The 23,776-nt window shown below is 38.3% G+C and overlaps 1 protein-coding gene and 1 pseudogene across 17 annotated transcripts; one reads left to right on the top strand and one right to left on the bottom strand.

Moving 5' to 3' along the window:
* Positions 1–2,506: 2,506 nt before the first annotated feature.
* On the top strand, positions 2,507–9,624 carry LOC137735701 (uncharacterized; annotated as a pseudogene). The gene is made up of 5 exons (XR_015963916.1): positions 2,507–2,621; positions 3,057–3,153; positions 3,248–3,279; positions 3,901–4,142; positions 9,117–9,624. The product of XR_015963916.1 is annotated as an uncharacterized LOC137735701 (transcript).
* Positions 9,625–10,686: 1,062 nt separating this feature from the next.
* On the bottom strand, positions 10,687–21,919 carry LOC137734003 (putative disease resistance RPP13-like protein 1). 16 transcript variants are annotated; one of them, XM_088697554.1, is made up of 17 exons: positions 17,944–21,919; positions 17,580–17,750; positions 17,332–17,474; positions 16,802–16,938; positions 16,220–16,467; positions 15,780–16,093; positions 15,421–15,481; positions 14,805–14,976; positions 14,434–14,698; positions 13,794–14,345; positions 13,463–13,680; positions 13,289–13,380; positions 13,064–13,205; positions 12,127–12,301; positions 11,867–12,020; positions 11,483–11,617; positions 10,687–11,348 (listed from the first exon to the last, which is right to left on the bottom strand). In XM_088697554.1, the coding sequence occupies exon 1, from the start codon at positions 21,809–21,811 to the stop codon at positions 17,963–17,965; it is 3,849 nt and encodes a 1,282-aa protein (XP_088553680.1). In that variant the 5' UTR covers positions 21,812–21,919; the 3' UTR covers positions 10,687–11,348; positions 11,483–11,617; positions 11,867–12,020; positions 12,127–12,301; positions 13,064–13,205; positions 13,289–13,380; positions 13,463–13,680; positions 13,794–14,345; positions 14,434–14,698; positions 14,805–14,976; positions 15,421–15,481; positions 15,780–16,093; positions 16,220–16,467; positions 16,802–16,938; positions 17,332–17,474; positions 17,580–17,750; positions 17,944–17,962. The 16 variants fall into 16 exon arrangements, 3 of the variants coding, with proteins under 3 accessions (XP_088553680.1, XP_088553682.1, XP_088553681.1); XR_015964496.1 differs by lacking the exons at positions 16,802–16,938; positions 17,332–17,474; positions 17,580–17,750; positions 17,944–21,919 and having other exon boundaries at positions 13,794–13,918; positions 14,120–14,345; positions 14,474–14,698; positions 16,220–16,683; XR_015964490.1 differs by lacking the exons at positions 16,802–16,938; positions 17,332–17,474; positions 17,580–17,750; positions 17,944–21,919 and having other exon boundaries at positions 13,794–13,918; positions 14,120–14,345; positions 14,474–14,698; positions 15,421–15,595; positions 16,220–16,682.
* Positions 21,920–23,776: the final 1,857 nt, after the last annotated feature.

The raw sequence follows: 23,776 nt of genomic DNA on the forward strand, positions 1-23,776 counted from the left end.
TCATACCTCACTTCCAGATTCATATGAGAATCTTGTGACAACCTTATCGCATGGAAAAGATACAGTAAGTTTGGAGCAGGTGCAGGCTTCTTTGGTGTCTTATGATACACAAAAGAGGAAGACCATTGTTGATGGTGGGCACGAGACTGCTTTAGCTGTTCAAGGTTGGAATCATGGAAGAAAATTGGGAGGAGGATTTGAGAGAGACAGCAGGTTCAAATCAAGCTCCAAAGGCAAGGGACCACAATGCTATGACTGCAAAGAATTCGAGCATAAAAAGATAAATTGTCCTTTGAGAAAAAGAAAGGATGATCTTGGTCCAGGTAGCAGCAATTTTGTGGCAGAAGACTTCGAGTATGCCCTCTAGGTACTCGAAGCAACACATCTCCTGGTGATGTATAGTCTCAAGTGTTGCAGGGGTTTTGCAGCAGGTGGAGCTATGGGATTCACAGGTGATGAGATGGTCCTGAAGAATGAGAAGTGTGAGGAATGTTTGTCTGGCTCGACGGGTGTTGCTGGAAATGGGTGCACTGACAAGTTTCCAAGTTGCAGACAATGAAGAGGAGGAAAACCTGCTGGAGGAGACGAGGATGTGTCGAGATCCTGTCTGAAGCTAAATGTTTTTTTTTTTGCTTGCAGCAGCTGCACATGCATTGGCAGTGACTGAATCGGAACAAGACCAACGAGGTTGATTCAGAGTGTGCATGCTGGTTCGTAAGGCCAATGGACTTTGGTACAATTTGGTCAAGGTGGAGATTGTTGGATAGTGGCCAAATTAGGCTAGGAAACAAAACAAAATTGATGAGGGAACATCACGATGAAGATTATGTTTCCTTGTTTTGTGGCTTATTTTGTGGCTTAATTTGCTCCTTGTTTTGTGGCTTGTTTTGTGGCTTATTTTGTGGCTTAATTTGCTCCTTGTTTTGTGGCTTTTTCAAAACCATAATTATTTGGCTACGATGAAGAAAAGCATAAAAAGAGATGGTGAGAGCATTTGGCTAAACAAGGGGGCAAGGGTGAGAAAAAATCTAGAGAGCTAGAGTGAAAAATCTCTTGTGAAAGAACTCTTGGGGTAGAGTGAGGCTCTTGGGAAAATTCTGTGAGAGGGTGTACAAGGGATATGAGATTGGGTTATGTCGATTTAACTCATGTGTAACTTGTACTGTTTTTCTCATAGTGAAGAGCAATATCTCTCCGAGGACGTAGGCAGGTTTTTGCCGAACCTCGTAAATTTCTCGGTGTCTTTATTTCTTGTATTTTAAACTATTCAACTGTGGGTTTGTATGTTGGTGAAGATAATCAGCCAAGGCACAACAAAAAACTCATAGAAGCGTTTCTCGTTCTTGAGAGTAATTAATGGAATGTTAATGCAGAAACTTGTTAAATAATGGGGTGTGATATCCACACACCTCATTTTACTTCTCACACGCCCTTCTAATTTTCGATCGTTAGATCGGATGAATTAAAGAAGATTAACGGACATAAATTAACAAAGGGTGTGTGAAAAGTAATTTGGGATGTGTGGATAGTACATCCCTAAATAACTTAATAGTGTTATCAACATACAAACTGTCACTAATAATAAATTTAAGCGGAAAAGCACCGAAGCGGACCGTGATATTTCCTATTTCCAGTTCCGGTTTGAGAGTAGAACCGCACCGTGCCCACCGCTCAATTCAAGGCTTCAATCTTCATCATATGCTTGACAAGCCTTCGGATCTCATGACGTAAATTTTCAATTTGGGGATGCTTTTCATCACTAACAACAAAGACATGAACCTGACTCTTCAATTCAATCCAACTACACCCAGTCTCCTTGCTCCTCTAAGTTTCATCAGGCTTCTTACCCGCTCAACATCTTCCTTCCTGCCCAAGGAAGTATATATGCTTGACAACAACACATAAGCTGATGATTCTTGTGATCCATCTCCATTAACTTCTCTCCAGCATAGGCTGCCAATTCGTAATTACGATACTTCCGAGAAGCACTTAATAGAATACGCCATAAACACATACCATGATCCATAGTTGCTGATTCTATAAACTCTTTGGCTTCATCTAACTTCCCGGCATGGCTCAATACATCAACCATGCAAGCATAGTGTTCCACCCTTGGGGCTACGCCAAATTCATTAGACATCATCTTAAAATACATCCACCCTCTCTCGACGGATCCCATATGGCTGCAAGCAGAGAGAATATTCACAAATGTAACGTAGTCCGGTTTTGCATCCTCCAACCGCATCTCCTTGAAGAGCTGTAGAGCCTCGATGCCCCTCCCGTTTTGTGAAAGCCCTGATATCATTGCGTTCCAAGTTACTGCATCCCTCACGAGCATCACTAACGCTACCACACTTGGCATACATGTCAACCGAAGCTGTCATTATATACATTTGGAATTTGAAACCCTTCTTTAATGAATGGCTATGAACTTGTCTTCCTTCGTCAAGGGACCGGCACTGAGATGGAAGCTCCCAAGTGAGACTCATCAACCGACGACGACGGCAGAGAAGAAGGGGATTGCAAATTTGCAGTCGGTGTATGAGCGAGCGTTAGGGCTTTTGAGAGGCTCGGAAAGTTCTGCGATTCCCGCCGGTGTTGAACGGAGGACTCTTTTCCTGGTAAGTTACAATTGGTCCGACTTCAATATTTTTTTTTAGTGCTAATCTAATTTAGGGTTGCAGATAGCTTCTAGATTTGTCTACAAATTCTTTGCAAGAATAACTGGGATTCATACTCTGCCATTGATAGAATGCTTGCTAGTGCTAGAGCTCTCTGCACCCCCGAGTTCGTATCTTCGTCCTCGTAGATCAGAGGAATTTAGTGTAGATTATATTATCGTTTGTCGAAAAAAAGTTTGAATTTCTAAACCCTTTTTAGATTTCTTTTTTCTGTGTTAGGTATTTTTTTTATTCATATTCATTAGCTCTGAAGTAATTAATTTTGTTTAATCGTGCTTTAGTTGCGTTTTGAGCAATTTTAGTGCCTAGAACACGGAATAGTCTGTTTAAACATTCAAATTATTTATTGTGAAGCTCACACTAGTGGGATTCCAGTTTGGTTGCTTTTTTGCTGCAGTTCGACTTAGATCGAAGTAAGAATGTTCAAGAACACGTTTCAATCCGGTTTTCTGTCCATTCTATACAGCCTCGGGTATGCTATCAGTTTCTCTCTCGTATTTGGAGTATTTTCTTATCCTTGCGATTGTAACATGGATGTTAAGCTGTGCATTGTTTTGAATATTCAGGAGCAAGCCTTTGCAGATTTGGGATAAAGAAGGTGAGTGGTTTTTTACTCTGGAGAAGTAAAACATATTGATTGAATTTTGAGGTTCTTGTGAAATTCAACTTTACGAATTATCAATATACAATGATGCATTCAGACTCTTCAGTGTTGTTTACATCTTTCACATTTTTTCTTCTAATTGTGGTCCGTATTGACGAAGTGCCTGTAGCTTCTTTAAATCTTGAATGCTTAATCACAATTTCGAATTGGTGGATGAAGGTTCTTAATCAAGGTTCAATATTGTCTTCCTCATCGCTATCCATCCCTCTTATCATCAAAGGAGTTTGTCTTTTCTGTTTGAATGTTTAAGCTGGGACCTTGTTTCCTGATTAAGTTAATATTGTGTTAATCATGTTAAGTACGGAGATTTTTGTTTTTCATGCTCGGCCTTCTACATCCATGTTAATACACCATGTACTTTTGCATTAGCTACAAGAATCGGCAGTCCCCGACAGATGGATCCCTTAACACTTTGTTATACCATTAAATTTTAGAGTTTCCTAAGTGTTTTCCTGACAAAGTAAATAATGAGGCACATGCCTTTGAGCTATCGACATGATGATAGAGTAAATTGTGCCTGGTGGTTTGATATTATGTGTTTGTTTTGTTGAGCAGTTGTTGATGGGCATATAAAAAGACCACAGGATGAAGACATACAATCCAATGTTCTTGAAATAGTTGGGTCGAACATCCAGTCCACATACATTACTTGCCCAGCAGACCCATCAGCTACGCTGAGTATAAAACTTCCATTCCTGGTTATGATTGTAAAGAATCTGAAGAAATATTTCACATTTGAGATTCAAATTCGGGATGACAAGAATGTCAGGCGATGTTTTTGAGCTTCCAATTTTCAAGTGTGTAAGTTTGCCCATGTTTATTGATGTTTATCAATTGAGTAATCGGTTGATCTTGTTGTTCTCTGTTTTCTCCTTTTCTTTTCCATTTGGTATTTCATGGAATATTCTGGTACACCATAATGCTTCTTATGTTTTTCTCTAAGATACATATTTCGCAAACAAGTCTAGGCATTTATGGTTGTCTTTTAAGATTCATCTGGGATTAACTCATATCGTTGTTTTCTGAATACTATTCAGATTGTAATTTGTGCTAGTGTGGTTTTTTGAATACTAGAAACAACTAAGTTGTACTAGTGCATGAAGCATGAAGTCCTGAAGTTCTGAATGTGCTTAATTTAGTTAAAGAACGTCAATTATTGTTTCACCTCGTTTTTTTTTTTTTTTTTTTTCACCTCTTAGAACTCTGTCGCTTTACACCTTGCACCTAAACTCATTTGCCAATGCCAAAGACGATTTCTGCACAATTTTTACCTTCTGTGCACTCCCTCCTAAATTTGGTCTTTTGAGGCGATTAAGCGAGAACGATATAACAGAAGGGAGAACCATTCAATTTTTCAGAAATAAATGAAAAGAAGAATATGTTAATAACAGTTCATCTGCAATATTCATCTAAAGATGTATTACGACATTACAATTGTCAACTGTCGTGTTCTTGAGAAGAACAAATGCTTAATACATCTGTGCATTCATATATCATGTCCATAATTGGTACGTTATGTTTAATAGGATGTTAGTTGTATATTTAGAATTTTAATGATATTTTTTATTTGAGTAATGAAAAGTGTCGTTTGAAATGAATTATGGGATAATATATCTCCTAGATTTTAGGATTTAGGTGATATTAGTTTGTCATTTGATTGGTAAACCAAATATATGTAATTTTTGTTATTAAAAATTAGATAAGAATGTTTGATCAAAAGTCTAAAAGGTATGGATGTTAAATCTCAGAATTTCAAAACTGAGACACCTATATCAAAACACCTAAATTAGTCATATGAATTAGACCAGTATATGTTTTTAATCACTTAAATTATAATTCAGTTGATGCACGCCATATAAAATTACCTCAACTTTTTCTGTAGGGGCAAAGTTCCACCAAAAGAAAAAGATTGAAGCAACATATATGCCCCCTCAATTAAAAGCTTCTTGTGGCTGTCAACTGCAACTTTGGCTGTAAAAAAAATCAGATAAAGACTCTGCAATATTTGCAGAACTTATTTAATTTGTAGTAAATACCGAGATCATTACTCTAATATTTGTACAAACGTAACACAAATGTCTTGTGAAAAGATAGAGGAATTTGCACATAAACTACTTGATGGGACCTATGTATACTATTCTGCTCGTATCTTTTCCTTCCAATCTATAAATACGAATGTTTACAAATATATCATCGTTCATACTTTCAACATAATTCTAGGTAGCACGTAAAATATTCCTAGTGATCGCTAAAATAGAAACTCTAGTTACGAAAGTAAAACACGGTTCAAATTGAAAGAAGTAAAACTCTAATATGTAGCAAAACAAATCATGCCTTGATGAAATTGAATGGGAGAATTAGAGATGAAATTCCACACCTTTGCTAAATTGTCGGCTGGTGCTTCGGACTCTTCCGACAGGAGCAGCTTTTCTCTTCTGTATCGTTTTCTAATGTCCATCAACAGTCTTTTTGTGATATTTTCCCTTTCAGGAGGAGGACGCTTCATTGCACAGGACGAGTACGATTCCATTGAGAAGTAGAAAGTAGTGAATAAATCGGGTTCCAAAATCGCTAACTAGGAAATGCAGGTGAGGCAACTCTACTACTCAATTTCTTGACCCTGAGTCTTTGAGGAAGGCGATTGGCAATTAGAGACGACTTACATAATTTTTTGTCAATAATTGAGTGGACTACACCTGTGAATCATAATTTTAGACCATATTCAAAGGAAATGTCTAATAAAGACTTTTTTCTCTCTTTCCGTGAGAGAGCTTCTCTCTTTCTGTGAGAGTTCTTCCCCTTTTTGTTGAGGGTTTCAATCTTGATCGAGATCGACCCTAGCTCCGGCTGGGGTTGATTGCCACTTTCCCTTTTCTTTTGAAAGAACTAATGCTCTAGTATGTAGCAAAACAAATCATGCCTTGATGAAACTGAATGGGAGAATTAGAGATAAAATTCCACACCTTTGCTAAATTGTCGGCTAGTGCTTTGGACTCTCTCGCTGCGGCGTAGGGAACTGCATTTCCGGGATTGATTTTCATAAAAAAGTGGGATGCTGTATTTTTAGGATTAATTTTCATAAAAAAATGGAATGTTGTATTTTCAGGATTGGATTTCGTATTCGAATGAACTTCGTAATTGTAAGAAAGTAGGTTTTTTAGCAATGGGCCTAGCAAAAGAAAATTTTGGATAGGATCCTATAGGATTTGCCCCTTTCAAAATCGGACGTGAAAGTTTCCTCTCATCCAGTTAAGTAGTTACACCAAATAAAAATAAAGAGAGGGTTCCCAATTTAAAGAACGGATTTGATAGCGGAGTTGAACACCATTGCCTTGATTATGCCCCTTTTAGGAGAAAGTAGCAAGTAAATCGGATTCCAAAGTCGCTAACTAGGAAATTCAGGTGAGGCACCTCGACTACTCAATTTTCTTGACCCTAAGTCTTTCAGGAAGGCAACTGGCAATTAGAGACGACTTATAGGGAAACAGAATTCAATCGTCAAGCTACTTTTGGGGCTCTAGTAAAACAAGTTCAGATATGATTATTGTTTTTTTAAAAGGTGGCGCTATCGACACATTATTTACTTTTTATATACCCCTTTGTTAATTCGGTGATTTTATCATCATCAATTCTAAGTTTATTTCCTGCCAAGATAATGTGAGTCGCTGAGTCTAGTATAGAAATTAAATGATGTTTGTTAAGAAATAAGTCTGCAGATCTGAAAAGAAATAAAAAGGAAGAAATAGTTTAACTTTGCTATTAAGAGTACTAGTTTAGAGTGTTCAGATATCCGTCAACTTTTCTTTTCGAATGGGATGTTTCAGTGACTTTTGTTTGGATGCCAAAAACTTAAAGTTGAAAAATGCAACACGTTTTATGGGGTGCGTCAACTTGTACCTAATCAATAACTTCCTATGTTCCCACCTACTTTTCCTCCTCCAACAGGAATCTGCACTTCTATTAGCATTGGTTTAATCGAAGAAAAACTTCAAGTTAAATTTAGTAATATTAGGGAGATTAAATTGGTAGATAAAGTTTTGTAAATTAAATGACATAAAAGTTGTTGATTTGATTGTTTCTTGAGCATTAATAACCGTGTTCATTCCTATTGGTGACAAATAATTTAATTTGCAAATTTTATCTACAAATTTAATCTCTGCTTTACCCCGTCAAACTTCTGTTGCCGTCAACAACATTTCAACGTACCGATCTCTGGTCATCGTCCTTCGTTCAGATGCCCTGCCTTGCTCTCCGGAGAAACCAATCCAGTACTGCATTTTATGAACAATTGCTCCAGATTTTAGTTTCTTTGTGTTGTAATGTTGTTTTGGCTGTGTTCTTTGGGCCATTTGGCTTTCAAAGAAATATATTTAGCCACTATAGTAATATTAATATACTGAATTAGCCACAAAAAATAGGTCAGCACGTGCTCTTAATCATTTAAATACAAGTCGGTTGATGCACACTATAGTATTTATTTATTAAAATTAACCTCAACTTTTGCTGCAGGGGCAAAATGCCACCATAGAAAAAGATTGAAGCAACATATATGTCACCCCAATTAAAAGCTTCTTATGGATGTCATCTGCAGCTTCAGCTGTCAAAAAATCAGATAAGGACATTGCGCAATATTCGCAGAACTCTATGAAACAATACTCCATCTTTGTCACTTAAATGTGTATTGTTTAATTTGAAGTAAGTACAGAGATTATTAGTCCAGTATTTGTATTACTGTAACAAATGTCTTGTGAAAAGATAAGAGAAATTTGCAGAGACACCCCCTGATGGGACCTAGATATACTTTTATAATCGTATTTTTTTCGTTCCAATCTGGAATTACGAATGTTTACAAATACATCGTCATTCATACTTTCGGCATAATTCTAGGTAGCACTCCTTAAGCTTTTATCAGCTTCTAAAACTTGATTAGGTTACAAACAAATGAGCACATTTTACCAATCAGTCTTTGTCTAAGTTGTATGTTCACTAGTCTAATTTGTGCATAAGGGACAATTTGATAGGAGTATTAGCGTGCCGAATGTAGTATACGTATTGAATTATCAAGCAAACACACAGAGCCAATGAGACTCACCCTACATGTGGGGCCAAGGAACCCACCATAATCGCGTGGGGCTAAGGGAACCCACCGACCAAGTGGTGGTATGGGCCTGCTTTCCAACAACTCCCTCTGGATATTTCAACAAAGGCTAGTGACCAAAAAGATCCACTCTGCTGAATTGCCTGAAACATCTCATGTTAGTTACATCAAACGTTATTAATTGAAGAAAATTCTAAAACCCCTAAAGCAAAATGACTAACATGCAGTTCCACTTGAACAATGCCTAAATTTGAAAGAAATGTGATTTTGGAATCAATTGTGATCGTTAATCAACAACTACATATGGATGTGTTTGTTTTGTTAAGCAGTTGTTGACGGGCATATAAAAAGACCACAAGATCACAAACAAGTCTCAGCGTTTATGGTTGCCTTTTAAGATTCATTTGGCATTAAATCGGTCATATCGGTGTTTTAATGAACATCTGTCCTTGTCGCAAACTAGTCTAAGCGTTTATGCTTCTTATGTTTTACTGAACATCTATCGTTGTCGTTCTTCATTATTGAAGTGCTATTAGCTCGACTGCCGAAGAATTCTGATTTGAATTTATAACACGGTGACTAATAATGCTCCGCATTGGAGTGATCTTGCTGCTCTAGAAATGTCAATGTGATAAAAGATACAAGAGGTTATGTATTTATTTTTGTTTTGTAGGCTGTAACTCGAGTGAAGCCGTATATCTGCACTATGCCGCTGAGGATGGATGATGGCTGGAATCAAATCCAGTTTAATCTAACTGATTTTGTCAGGAGAGCCCATGGAACAAACTATGTGGAGACGTTGCGAGTTCAGGTTCATGCAAATTGCCGTCTGAGGAGGATATATTTCTCTGTCCGCTTGTACTCCGAAGAGGAACTTCCTCCCGAGTTTTAGATTGATCCAGTCTTCTAATGCTCGTAATCATGCTTCTGTACCTTGTTGTTTGATGTCCACTCATTGACTATAATTTTTGTGCTGCACAGAAAGCGTGATATGATGCAACAAAGGAGGGATCGAAAGCATTGGAGCTAGATTTTGAGACTTTTTCAGATTGTAATTTGTGCTAGTGTGGCTTTTCAAAAACAATAAAGAAACAACTAAGTTGTAACAGAGCATATTTTATGCAGAGAGTAATTTGTGTGGATCCAAATCAAATATAAGCATGAAGCAGAACTAACTGTAACGTTTGCTTGTTTCATTTACTCTGTTTCTTCCCGTCTCTCTTCTCCTCCCCCGCCCCGCCCTTCCCTTATTTGCAATTATTCACAGTGACACTACAGAAGTACGAGTGAACTCCCGAAGTTCTGAATGTGCTTAATTTGTTTAATTTTGGTCCTTTTTTCGAACTTATATTGTTAAAGAACGTCAATTATCGTTTCGCCTCGCGGTTTTATTTTTCCCCCTAAATCTTACTTCACCTCTTAGATTTCACTCTGTCGCTTTACACCTTGCACCTAAACTCTTTTGCCAATGCCAAAGGCAATTTCTGCACAATTTTTCACTTTCTGCACACTCCCTCTTAATGAAGCGAGAACAATATAACAGAAGAGAGAAGCCTTCAATTTTTCAGTAATAAATAATGATGATGAAAAGAACAATATGTTCATAACAGTTCATCTGCGGTATTCATCTAAAGATGTATTACCGATTTTCAATTGTCAACTGCTGTGTTCTTGACAAGAATGAATGCTTTCAGACCATGAAATGAACCGTCTATAACAGATATTACATGATTGCCGTCTTTAAAGACCTCGAAAGCATTGGAGCTGGATTTTGAGACTTTTTCAGATTGTAATTTGTGCTAATGTGGCTTTTCAAAAACAATAAAGAAACAACTAAGTTGTAACAGAGCATATTTTATGCAGAGAGTAATTTGTGTGGATCCAAATCAAATATAAGCATGAAGCAGAACTAACTGTAATGTTTGCTTGTTTCATTTACTCTGTTTCTTCCCGTCTCTCTTCTCCTCCCCCGCCCCACCCCGCCCCACCCCGCCCCGCCCTTCCCTTATTTGCAATTATTGATAGTGATACTACAGATGTACGAGTGAAGTCCCGAAGTTCTGAATGTGCTTAATTTGTTTAATTCTGGTCCCTTTTTCGAACTTACTTTGTTAAAGAACGTCAATTGTTGTTTCGCCTCGCGGTTTTATTGTTCCCCCTAAACTCTTTTGCCAATGCCAAAGGCAATTTCTGCACAATTTTTCACTTTCTGCACACTCCCTCTTAATAAAGCGAGAACAATATAACAGAAGAGAGAACCCTTCAATTTTTCAGAAATAACTAATGATGATGAAAAGAACAATATGTTCATAACAGTTCATCTGCAGTATTCATCTAAAGATGTATTACCGATTTTCAATTGTCAAGTGCTGTGTTCTTGACAATAATGAATGCTTTCGGACCATGAAATGAACCATCTATAACAGATATTACATGATTTTTCTACACATTTATATAACAAAAGCTTCCCGAGTGTTTGTATTTGATGGGAAAGTAGCACCAGTGCAGAATAAGATGAAAAGTAACAGCAGTGCAGGCTTAATGATCCACTGAGCAGAGATGCAAGTAGCAGTATTGGGGAAGAAGCTTTGAACAATATCAACAACAATGTCATCAGATTTTGGAGATGCATCCAAGTTCATATCTTTGCTTCCACCAAGAGACTTCTCCTTCCCTCGTTTGCTTGGTGAACCAACACCGGTTTCCTATCAAAACTCAAGGGCACAAACCCGCTTAAATGTCACCAAAACCTTATTTGAAGCCATACATTTTTGCGGCGAACCATCCTTGCTTTTGACATCCATCTCCCCTTGTTTCTTCGGCTCATAACATCCCCATGGTAGGGTTAAATGCTGTAATCTCTCAGTTCCTCTGGATCACTTCCAGAGAATAAGATGCTCATAGGCTGTGACAATAGGCACAATTTCAGACAAATAAAGTGCAGGATCTTTTTCTTTAAGGAGAGTATGTGGACATTCCAACAAAAATTTATGGAAGGTTTGTGTACAGTTATTGCAGTGAAAGACGACGGAGCTTTACCTTCAGATCGATACGTTCTCCCACTTTATTTCCACATCAAATTGTGAAAATCTTGTTTCTTCTCATCCGTTTCGAGAAGATGCCAACACAAGTGCTTTCCTTTTTGATACCCCAGCTCAACATATACGAATACTCCTAAATTCAAATATCGTGAAATTATAACCAATTGATTGATCTTATAAAACAAGCATGAGGAAACAATTCTGTTTATTTATTTAGTGGTCTTATAAACGATTGATCGATCTTAGAAAGTTGTTTATTTATCCACTTTTCATAAACAATTCTGAAGAAACAAAAGTGAAATGGAACTCAATTTTTGTTATCTGCAGTGTTCAATATATGAAATATCGTTCCTGTGAAATGTGTAGTGCAGCAACCACCCACCTGTTCTAGTAACATAATGTACTGACTTCCAACAAGCACAGGCATGAGGGCAGTGCTACAAAGAAACCTCTCTTTTTTTTTTTTTTTTTTTTTTGGTGTGCTGTTCATCACCCATTCTCACTTCAACAGCTGTGTATGTACAAAAAGAACATGTCTGCACCCACTCGAAGATGGCAGCGACATGAAGAGAAGATGAAAACGCATGTTGCTTGTATTGAAAATAAAGCAGTATAAGAGTAAAACATCATTCCAGGGGTTACCTATCCAATTGGAGGAGGATCATATTCATGCCAGACTGCAGGAGAACCATTCATGGACAACTAATTGATGGACGCTAAAATCGTTGGCCTTAGATAATCCAATATTTACAACAGTTCCACAGTTTGCTATCCATATCAGCAAAGCCGAGAAACATGGTGGTGAAATAATTTTGCCCTGCAAGCATAGTTGAATTTCACTGTTAACACTCGACTAATTAGCCTAAATTCTACATACAGGTGTAACATATTTACAAAAGCCTTAAGAATAATGCCTTCGCATTTTCCCCTACTTTTCCCAGTTTATCATCGCAATCAAACTCTGAAAGGGGGAACAAAATTTAGAGAGCAATGTGAAAGTTTTAGTGGGAGCAAAGTAGTAATCACTTGAGGTGTACCAAGATGCAAAGTAATAAGAAATTTTTGGAACCAGTTTTCGGGAATTGCTTATTCCTAAAATATTGAGTAAATAACTCCCGTTGAGAAGTTCAAATTTTACTTGAGAAAAAAAAACAAAAAGGATATATAAGTCCACACACAAGAATTAGAGGCAAAGAAAAGATTGCTTGGAGTTTCATCATCAAATTAAAAAAAATGCTTGTTTATTCTCATCGATGTTGAATGCAAATGTCAATTCGAGCGCATTCCTTTTTCGTACCTCGTCTCAAGAAGATACCCTAAATTCAAAGTTGAAGATACTATAAATTAACAAGTGATATAAGAAACCAAGCATGGGTCTCAGAGGAACCTAAAAATAAGTCAAAACAATTTTAGCACAAGCATGTTTAACCAGATTTTCATGACGAACCAAAATATGAAAAGCATTTCAACCAAATGGAAAAACATGTCAAATATTGAGCCTTAACAATAGTTTTAACATCAATTATAGAAAGCAAGAAGGGTAATTGAAAGGATGAAGATGTTAGAAATGGGAATTTACCTTCCGGTATCATGGCCATAGCATCGACCACATCCGTGGGAGCGTCAGCAGCCTCCCTTATGAGTACTGAAACAATGGAGTCCAACTCCGGGACAGCATTCCCACTATCTGTAATGGTTCTCTTAGCTTGGGGATCTCTATCCTGCACATAAATGATTGATTTAGTTAAAAACAGAACTCCTTGTTGGCACCAAAAGATGCTTGCCTCAAAGATTGCCATATGACCTTATTCTTTGGTAGAGCAAACCTTTCACGTTGGAATCGTTGGACAGATCTTTTATTTTGCTACTCAATCTATCGGCGGCCTGGATGAAAGACTGAAAAGATCTCGTCACTCATAATGCAGTAAACAGGACAATTACAAAGTTATAATTTGCATATTATGTATCTTCCGCTTACTTTAGTGTTAAGAACCTCATCACAAAGGAAATTCAAAAGGCTAAGCTTCTGGGAGAAGCTTAAGGCATCATATCCATCCCCGCCTCCACTAAAACACTCTACGGGCAACACTCTGCGGCAGCTCTTTCATAACAGGGTCGACCTTAGAGACCCTACCCTGGATGCGGAGATCAGGTTCTCCAAATCTCGGAACCATGAGCAGTTGGTGCTTGCTTGCTCTAGAGACATAACAGAAAATAAAGTTGGCATAAACCACATGAATTATTTTCACCATTAAAGCTTACTAAAAGTACTTTACACATAACTATAATACACTAGGTAGAGTTCTTACTCCTGTTGAAGAAAAACATATAGCTATGAAATCGAACAATGGAAAACTGTTCAGGCTGTCCACTTCCTCCACACGAGAGTTCTCAAAGAACAGATTCAGCTTGGGACTTTCCAATTTTAAAAAAACTAGAGTAAAAAGAAACAAGAAAAGAAAATGGGATTTCAAGTGAATTGGAAGTTCAGGAATGTTTTAACACCCCATAAAAAGGGTGAACAAAATCAATTATAACAAGTTTAGAGCAACTTTTCAATCAAATATATAATAGAACATTCCCCACATCCCCAGCAGCTAATGGTGCCCTGAGGTAGGGGAAGATCAAGATCAACCTCTCTGCTCTCAAAGTGGCGTTCCTTGACCTGCGACACCCTCCTGCAGCCTTGCCCTTGCCCTTGCCCTTGGCATCATTCTCATTCACAGCACCACCATCATCTCTGCTGCATTACAAGTTTCCATCAACTCGTCCTGCTTTGCTGCATCCGAGTACTCCACATCTTCTCTCTGATCAAGGGCGTTCTCCTTCCCTCGTTTGCCAGTTGAATCAACACAAATTGCCTGCCAAAACTTGAGACTATAAACCCTCTTAAACAGAACTAAAAAACAAACCAACAACAGTATCAATATGCATTCACAAAGAAAATACTATAATCAACTGCAGCTCCATCTCTGCTGTCAAAATCAACCTCTTGAGTCTCAATATTCCCAGGCCATTCCTTGACTTTATGATGCTTTCTGAGTGCCTTGGCACTTATTGCTCATAGTAGCACCGCCATCTCTGCTGCCATTACAAATTTCCATCAACTCCTGCTTTCTTTTCTTAGTTTCCTGCTCAGCAGATGGTGGAGATGCATACAAGTGTTTTCTTGGTGAAACAACACCGGTTTCCTTTCAAAACTCGAGGGGCATATCTGCACCCACTCGAAGATGGCAGCAACATGAAGTGAATATGAAAAGGCATGCTGCATGTGTTGAAAATAAAGCAGTATATGAGTAAAACATCATTCCAGGGGTTACCTATCCAATTGAAGGAGAATCATATTCATGCCGCACTGCAGGAGAACCATTCATGAATAACTAATTGATGGACATTTAAATCATTGGCCTTAGAAGATCCAATCTTTTGAGTTCCACAGTTTGCTGCCTGCATCAGCAAGGCCGACCAACACAGCAGTGACATAACTTTGCCCTGAAAGCATAGTTGAATTTCACTGTTAACATTTAACCAATATATAAGCCTAAATGATCAAAGATAAATTCTACAGATAGATGTAACATATTTAGAAAAGCCTTAGGAATAATGCCTTCACAATTTCCCCTACATTTCCCATTTTATCATCTCAACCAAACTCCGAAAGTGGGAACAAAATTTAGACATGATTTGACAAGGAAAGATAGCAATGTGAAAGTTTTAGTGGGAGCAGAGTAGTAGTCACTTGAGGGGTACCAAGATGCAAAATAATAAGAAAACTTTGGAACCAGTATTCCTGAATTGCTTATTCCTAAAATATTGAGTAAACAACTTCTGCAGAGAAATTCAAATTTTATTTGTAATGAAAACAAAAAAATAAAAAAAGATATCAAAGTCCTTCACAAGAATTAGAGGCAAAGAAAAGATTGCGTGGAGTTTTACCTTCACGTGGTTGAGCTGTACTTTATGCATAACCATAATACACTAGGCAGATTTCTTACTCCTGTATGAAGAAGAGCATATAGCTATGAAATCGAACAATGGAGTACTGTCCAGGCCATCCACTTCGTCCACTTCCTTGACGAGATAGTTCTCGAAGAACGGATTCAGCTTCGGACTTTTCAATTTAAAAACACTAGAGTTAAAAGAAACAGGGGGAAAAAAAAAAGAAAATTTTTTTTTTCAAGTGACTTGGAAGTTCAGGAAGGTTTTTAGCACAGAAATGCAGTGCATAAAATCAATTAAAACAAGTTTAGAGAAACATTTAATCAAATATATAATAGAACAAAAGTAAGAATTACCTCGCTAAATGTTTCACAGAACTTCAAAAACTGGAGAGCATTTTCCATATCCTCAGCAGCTAATGGTGCCCTGAGGTAGGGGAAGCTCAAGATCTATCTCTCTGCTCTCAACGAGGCATTCCATGACCCTGCGACACCCTCTTACAGCCTTGCTCTTGCCCTTGGCATCATTCTCATTCACAGCAGCACCACCATCTCTGCTGCATTACAAGTTTCCATCAACTCGTCCTGCTTTGCTACATCCGAGTACTTCACATCCTCTGATCAAGGACGTTCTCCTTCTCTCATTTTCTACGTGAACCAACACACATTGCCTGCAAATACTCAAGACCATAAGCCCTCTTAAACAGAACTAAAACCAACCAACAACAATATCAATATGAATTCACAAAGAAAAATCTATAATCAACAGCACCACCATCTCTGCTGCTAAAATCAACCTCTTGAGTCTCAATCCTCGACTTTAAGATGCTTTCTGACTTCCTTGGCATCGACATTCTTATTTCTCATAGCAGCAGCACCATCTCTGCTGCCATTACAAATTTCCATCAACTCTTCCTGCTTTGTTTTCTTAGTTTCCTGCTCATCAGATTTTGGAGATGCATCCAAGTTCATATCATTGCTTCCATCAAGTGATTTCTTCTTCCCTCGTTTTCTTGGTGAACCAACACTGGTTCACACTGGTTTCCTATTAAAAAAAAATGGAGGGCATCTTAAACGTCACTAAAACCTTGTTTGAAGCCATACGTTTTTGTGGCGAACCATCCTTGCTTTCGACATCCATCTCCCTTGTTTCTTCGGCTCATAACATCCCCAATGGCAGAGCAAAATGCTATAATCTCTCAGTTCCTTTGGATCACTTCCAGAGAATAAGATGCTCATAGGATGTGACAATAGGCACAATTTCAGATAAAAATAAAAGTGCAGGATCTTTTTCTTTAAGGAGAGTATGAGGACATTGCAACAAATATTCATGGAAGGTTTGTGGACAATTAAAGTAGTGAAAGAAGACAGAGCTTTACCTTCAGATCGATGTGTTCTCCCACTTCATTTCCACATTAAGTTGTGAAAATCCTGTTTCTTCTCATATCCATTTCGATAGGATGCCAACACAGGTGCTTTCCTTTTTCATACCCCAGCTCAACATATCTGAATGCTCCTAAATTCAATTATGGTGAAATTATAAACGATTGATTGATCTTTAGTAACCAAGCAAATGGATCTTAAAATGAAACCCAATTCGTTCAGCTTCTTAAATAATTCCAACCAATAAATAGATTGGATTAGCATCAACATATACATGAGCTATTCACTTTATTACGCACACGGTTAACAAGTGGACTTTTTCTTTATATTAATGAATATAATCAACGTCTCTCTGGCTATCTCCGTCTCTCTTTATCACACTTAGAAAGGGAAAAAAGCATGTTATGAACTTTTCAGAAACAATTCTGAAGAAACAAAAGTGAAATGGATCTCAATTTTTGTTATCTGCAGTGTTCAACATATGAAATATCGTTCCTGTGAAATGTGTAGTGTAGCAACTACCCACCTGCTCTAGTAACGTAATGTACTGACTTCCAACAAGCGCAAGCATGCAGGCATTGCTCCAAAGAAACCTGGCCTTCATTTTTGTTTTGTGGTCATCGTCACCCGTTCTCACTGCAACAGCTGTGTATGTACAAAAGAACATATCTGCACCCACTCGAAGATGGCAGCAACATGAAGAGAAGATGAGAAGGCATGCTGGTTGTATTGAAAATAAAGCAGTAATGAGTGAAACAACATTCCAAGGGTTACCTATCCAATTGAAGGAGAATCATATTCATGCCACACCGCAGGAGAACCATTCATGGACAATTAATTGATGGACGTTAAAATCATTGGCCTTAGCTAATCCAATCTTTACAATTCCAAGTTTGCTATCTGCATTAGCAAAGCCGACCAACACGGCAGTGACATAATTTTTCCCTGAAAGCATAGTTGAATATCACTGTTAACATTTGACTAATACATAAGCCTAAACGATTAAAGATAGATTCTACAGATAGATGTGACATATTTACAAAAGCCTTTGGAATAATGCCTTCACATTTTACTTGAGATGAAACTATTACAGAATCTGAATCTTGGCTATGGAATGAAAATGGTGCCATGTACGTACCTCACTTTGACTTGAGATCTCAAATGATGACTTGGTCGCCAATTTCGATGCAAGGAATGTGAGCTAACTTGCTCCACTCTTGTCCCGTCTTCTTCTGACACCGCTTCTCCAGGGAAGGACAATCCGTGATGCTCAGAAAAGAGAGCGATGCCGGCAAACCATCTTTTGGCAGGAACTTGAGACTAACACAGTTGAAAATTTTGAGCTCTTGAAGAGAAGTGAGGTGTTGAAGTCCCTTTCCCTCCAAAGATTTCAGACTTTTCATGTCCCAGATTTCGAGTATGTGAAGAGTGATAGGGAGCAGCTGTTCCTTGAGCAACGTCTCCAACACAACCTCGCTTCTCCAGATCAAAACAGTGCGAAGGGAGACAATTCGTTGCAAACCCCAGTTCTCCACTGAAGGCTTCAGTTTCTCACAATCATAGATTTGAAATGATTGTAGGTTGGGAGGCAAACCCCCTTCTGCAAATGACTCAACATTTGGAAGTTCGCCTATCCATAAATCTCGAAGGCCGGTGAGGGTGTGTATTCGGTCGGGCAATAACTTCAAATTCTCATTCCCCGAGACTGCCAAAAAAGCCAGCTTGGGAGTGGGCAATCCCCCGTGGGGAAAAGAGACCAGATTTGGACACTTTGTGATAGAGAGATAGTTGAGATGAGTGAGATTTTCGTCATCAGCCCCTTCTCCAATGGAAAGGGATTCAAGATTTTTACTGCCCCAGATATCAAGAGTTGAAAGTTTGGGGAAAACGCCCAGCGGGAAGGACCTCAGTGAATCACAGCTGTCCCACAGTTCCAAATCTCGAAGGGATGCCAATTTGGCCATCATCTCATGAGATAGGAATTCTAATCTCCTGCAATTTGCTATTTTAAGATATGTCAACGAAGTGGGTAGACCATTTCTAGGGAACGACAAGAGTGATGCGCAGTTATACAGAGTCAAATCTTGAAGACAATTGCTCAAGTGCGGCCGCAAGCATTCTCTGCGACTAAAAAATTGAATCTCAAGTTTGGAAAGCGAGGAAAGCGACTCCGTCTCCAGTAACCACGACAGACCAGGGCATTTAACTATCTGCAGTTCTTCAAGAGACTGTATCAAGGACTCCGTGTTAACGATGAGAGACCACGGTATCCATCTCGTTCTGGTAGCCCCTTCATGTAGAACCTCGCAGTCGGACACGGAAAGTTTTCTCAAGCAAGGAAGATGATCGGGCAAGTTTCCCCTCAGCTTCGGACATTTCTCTAAAGTCAGCTCCTCAAGACGGGGAAAGTCTAGAGATTGACCTCTACCTGGACAAGGTAGCCATTCCTCCCACTCCGGCATCTCTTTAAACTCTAGTTTCTTGAGAGATTGAAATGGCTGAATTAAAGAAGCTTCATTACCCCTGTAGAACTCAACACCAATACTCATGACAGATTTCATTCTTTCTATATATAACTCTTTGAGAACGGGTAACCGTCCAACTGGTGGCAACCACAAACAAGTACTACAATCAGTGAGACGCATGACTTGTATGTTGGAGAAGGAAAAGTCTCCCAACCAATCTGGAAAGCTAGTTCCACCATAAAATCTGATTGTCAGCTTCACCAGGTTTACAGAAGGTTGTAGGCCTTCAAGTACATGTCTCTCTGTTATGGAATCATTTGCATCCTCACGACCCCATGCCAACTCTACTTCGTTCAGATCTTTCTTATCCTTCAAATTGGCCCCCAAGGCATCTATAGGATTGACAACATTTTGCAGATTCAAGATAGAGAATTTTCCTCGAAGGTGCGACAATTGCCCCAGTTCTCCAATGCCACCTGACCCAGTAGAATTCCCCAACACAAAAGCAGTCAATGTTCTCAAACTTTTTAGTCTACCCATTTGCACTGGCATCTCTTTTACACAAGTTCCATCAATATCAAGATGACGCAAATTTATCAATTTTCTCATGTCTGCAGGCAATTCAACAAGTGAGGAACAACCGAACAACAATAGAGTATGCAAATTGTAGAGAGTACACATCGTATCTGGTAACCTTATAATTGCAGTGTAAGAGAGATCAATGTAGCGTAAGTGCAAGTGTTTACCAATGTTATCAGGTATTTGAGTGATATTTTTATATCTTGACAGTGACAACACCCTTAAACATTTTAGTGCTGGTAACAAGTCCTCTAGAACCTTTATGCTTAAATAGGTCACATTCCACTCCTCGTATGGTCTTAAAGACATGGGAAATAGGGTGCGCAAACACTTAATTTCGTCCAATGGCTTAAACTTTGCAGCAGTATCAAATCTTCCTCTCATATATGACAAATGTCGAACTCGTTTAGGAACTTCATGTGGCTGTCCCTCATCCAACCTAAAACAAAATTCTCTAGACATAGACATAGCCAAGTCGTTAATGAGATCATGCATTGTGAAACTTGATTTCCCAATTAATGATCTTTGAAGTAGAGATCGTGACAAAAGTTCATCAAAGTATTTCTCGCCGACCTCTTCCAATCCTTTACCACTCTCAGCTTGTGGAATTAAACCCAGTGCCATCCAAAGTTGAATTATATTTTCCTTTTCAAATTCATAGTCCTTTGGAAAAATTGAGAAATAAGCAAAGCATTGTTTCAAATAAGTAGGGAGATAATAGTAACTCAATCTTAATGATGGAAGAACACCTTTATCATGCAATATCTCCCAAAGATTGTTGTTCAATATGTGACTCCATTCCTCGTAATCCACATTACAACCTAAGAGACCCCCAAGTGCTTTTGCAGCTAAAGGAAGACCATTGCACTTGCGTGCAATTTCCTTACCAATTTCTTCCAAGTCTGGATTCGCATTGGGATTTTCATTTCTAAATGCATGTTTTGCGAGTAACAACCAACAATCTTCATCTGACAAATGTTTCAAGTAGTGAATAGGCACAGTGTGCACTAGGGATGCAACACTTTTGTTCCTCGTTGTTACAATGACCTTACTTCCCCTCGCCCCATAAGTAAAAGGAGCCCTTACAAGATCCCAGTCACTATAGTTGTCATTCCAAAGGTCGTCCAACACAAATAGGAACTTTTTCCCCCTCACTTGTTCCCTTAGATCAACTTGAAGCAAGCTATCTTGAAGACTGCAAGGTTTTGAGCTAATTGATTCAATAAGGGTTTTAGTTACCCTCATAGCATCAAAATCTTCGGAAACACATGCCCAAGCAGTAACATCAAAATGCTCTTTTATTTTTTCATCGTTGTAAAGGACTTGAGCAAGGGTTGTCTTACCAACCCCGCCCATTCCCAATATGGGGATTACTGATACGTGGCTGCTACTCGAATAATCAGATAGCAACTTTGTTTTCAACTTGTCTTTATCTCCGTCCCTACCATAAGGACAAAATTCATTCTCAACCAAGAATGTTGTGGGAGTTCTTCGAGAAATTTTCCCCTTAACACCTCCTATAAGACCAAGGAGATTAATTTGTTTTGCGAGGTGTTCTAACCTTTGGAATAACTCTTGTATTCTACCATTCATGCCATGATAAAAAGGATTAAGAGAGGTAGATAGGAAGTTCCACACCTGGGTTTTCTTAGTTTGATATTCAGCTTCCACCTTGAGGTGCAAAGCTTCAGCATCGATCTCATCGAGTAGATCCTCCGCATCAAAGACAGCATGTTTGAGCTCGTCGAGCCAGCTTCCCACAACAGGGTTGACAATCTGCTTCTTCTCTGCATCATTGAGCACTGCATGAAGGGTCAACAACGTCAGCTTCAACTTCTCCATGAGTGAACGATCATGCTTTTTCCCCCGAAACAGATCCAAGAACTCGCCGGAACCAATCTTGTCGCACATCACGTGGATGGAAGCAGAGAGAAAAGTCTCTCCTATCAAAGCTCCTGCCATTTCACCTCTCTCTCTCTGTTTTTCTTTTTTCTTCGAAGAATTGTTGGAGGTGAGGAAGAATAAGAGACTTATAGGATTTATTGTTTCGAAAAGAGACTACTTGATAAATAAAAGGCATTATCACAACTTGGAGGTGGTGAGCAATCCTATTAAAATAGAACTTAATATATACATATTAAAAACAAAAACAAATTGATGCAAAATCTCCCAACGACTAATATTATTCCAAGTCATGCATGAAACATACACATTTGTCTTTTCATGCTACTTGGTTATAAGCAAACATCATGCATTTATTAATGCTATTCCAAGTCATGTATGAAACCTACGCATTTGTCCCTGCATGCCACTTGGTTACAAGCAAACATCATGCACAAGTTGTTTACTAATTAGCATTACTACTATTAGCTTGTATCATGACCGTTTTCTTTCTGTTATTCATACGCCCAAGACATTGTAAGAAATAATGTTGATTATTCAAAATGAATCAACAAAGGGTCATAGTCAGTGATACTCCCAACTTGATAGAGAAAGAAAAAAAAGGAAGTCGACTTCCAAACTAAAATAAAATGTATATAAATATAGAAAATTGTTATTAGCATTCCAAAAATCTCATTTGGCACTCCAAACTTTTTATAATTAGAAGGAAAAATACACTTGTGCGGAGTGTAGAATGAGATTTTTGAAGCACTAATAACAATCCCCTAAATATTTCTTAACAAATATTGTACGTGGCATTGACTTAGACTTTGGCGAATAGACTTATAATTTCTGGTATCTAATAAATATCCAGAATGAAAATATTCATCGATCTACAAAAAAATTTCATGGAGGTACCCCTTTTTTTGCCACATATACCAATATAGAGGCTAAAAGACAATACGATATTAATTTCATATGTGGTCAAGATATTTATGAATTTAATCATTAAAATGCATAAGCTCAATTATACTTTCAAGTTAGATCAATTCCTGAAGTTTTTGTCAACAATAAAATTGCTTACCTATGAGTTCACCTATAAAACGTGCTAAGGCGATATACTTTTTAACCATAGTTCTATGTATTGTGAATAGTGGCCTGTACGACTTATTCATATTTCATCAATCAATGCTAATCAATAGCTCAATAACATGCTAGCCAATAGCTCATCAATATGCTAGCCAATAACTCATTAGTATGTATACCTGCACACAAGTCGGAACCACCTAAACTGGTCTGTACGACAGGCTGGGTGTAAATAAATACGATTAAGTGCTGCGATCACATGAAGGCTGTGCGAAGTATAGTAAGTCACCTATGAGTCGGAATCACCTAAAGTGGTCTGTACGGCAGGCAGCCCCTACCTTGGATTCAAGGTGAGCGTGTGGTGAGAGAGGTGAACGATCACGTGAAGGCTAGGCCCTGGCCACGGGCGGGAGCACTAACATGGGGTGCAGGTTTATGAGCTCTAATATATCTCGGCAGAATCGTACTCACTACCATCCTTACCATCAAAGTGTACATACCTAAATCTTACTTGAGCGTCCGCAACGTCATTTGGCGCTTCAAAGCATTCACAATAATTAGATTCAAGTAATATATGTATGAATATGCCATGATACAATCTAAACCCAAACATTTCGTAGTGCTCCAAATATATATATAACATTGCTAGATATATAAACACATACAAATGGCATGAAATGCATAACTGTAACACCCCACTACCAAACTATTACTTTTGAGAATAATCATCAGTGATAAAGTCCAAATAGACACTAATTAAATGAACTATGACTACTTACCTTTCCTTACCTCAATTTCTGGATTCTTCCCATCTTAACTTATGACCAATATTAGTTATACCGAAACCTAAGGTTAAACTCACACTTTCACCAATCTCCCTCACACTGCCCCAATTCCACGAACAAGGCTATTGCCTCAATTATTTAGTCTCGTTTATTGTATGGTTGCATCTAACGTCTC

The sequence above is a fragment of the Pyrus communis genome, chromosome 7 (genome assembly GCF_041283825.1).
Source record: "Pyrus communis isolate YQ-2024b chromosome 7, ASM4128382v1, whole genome shotgun sequence".
NCBI lineage: Eukaryota > Viridiplantae > Streptophyta > Magnoliopsida > Rosales > Rosaceae > Pyrus > Pyrus communis.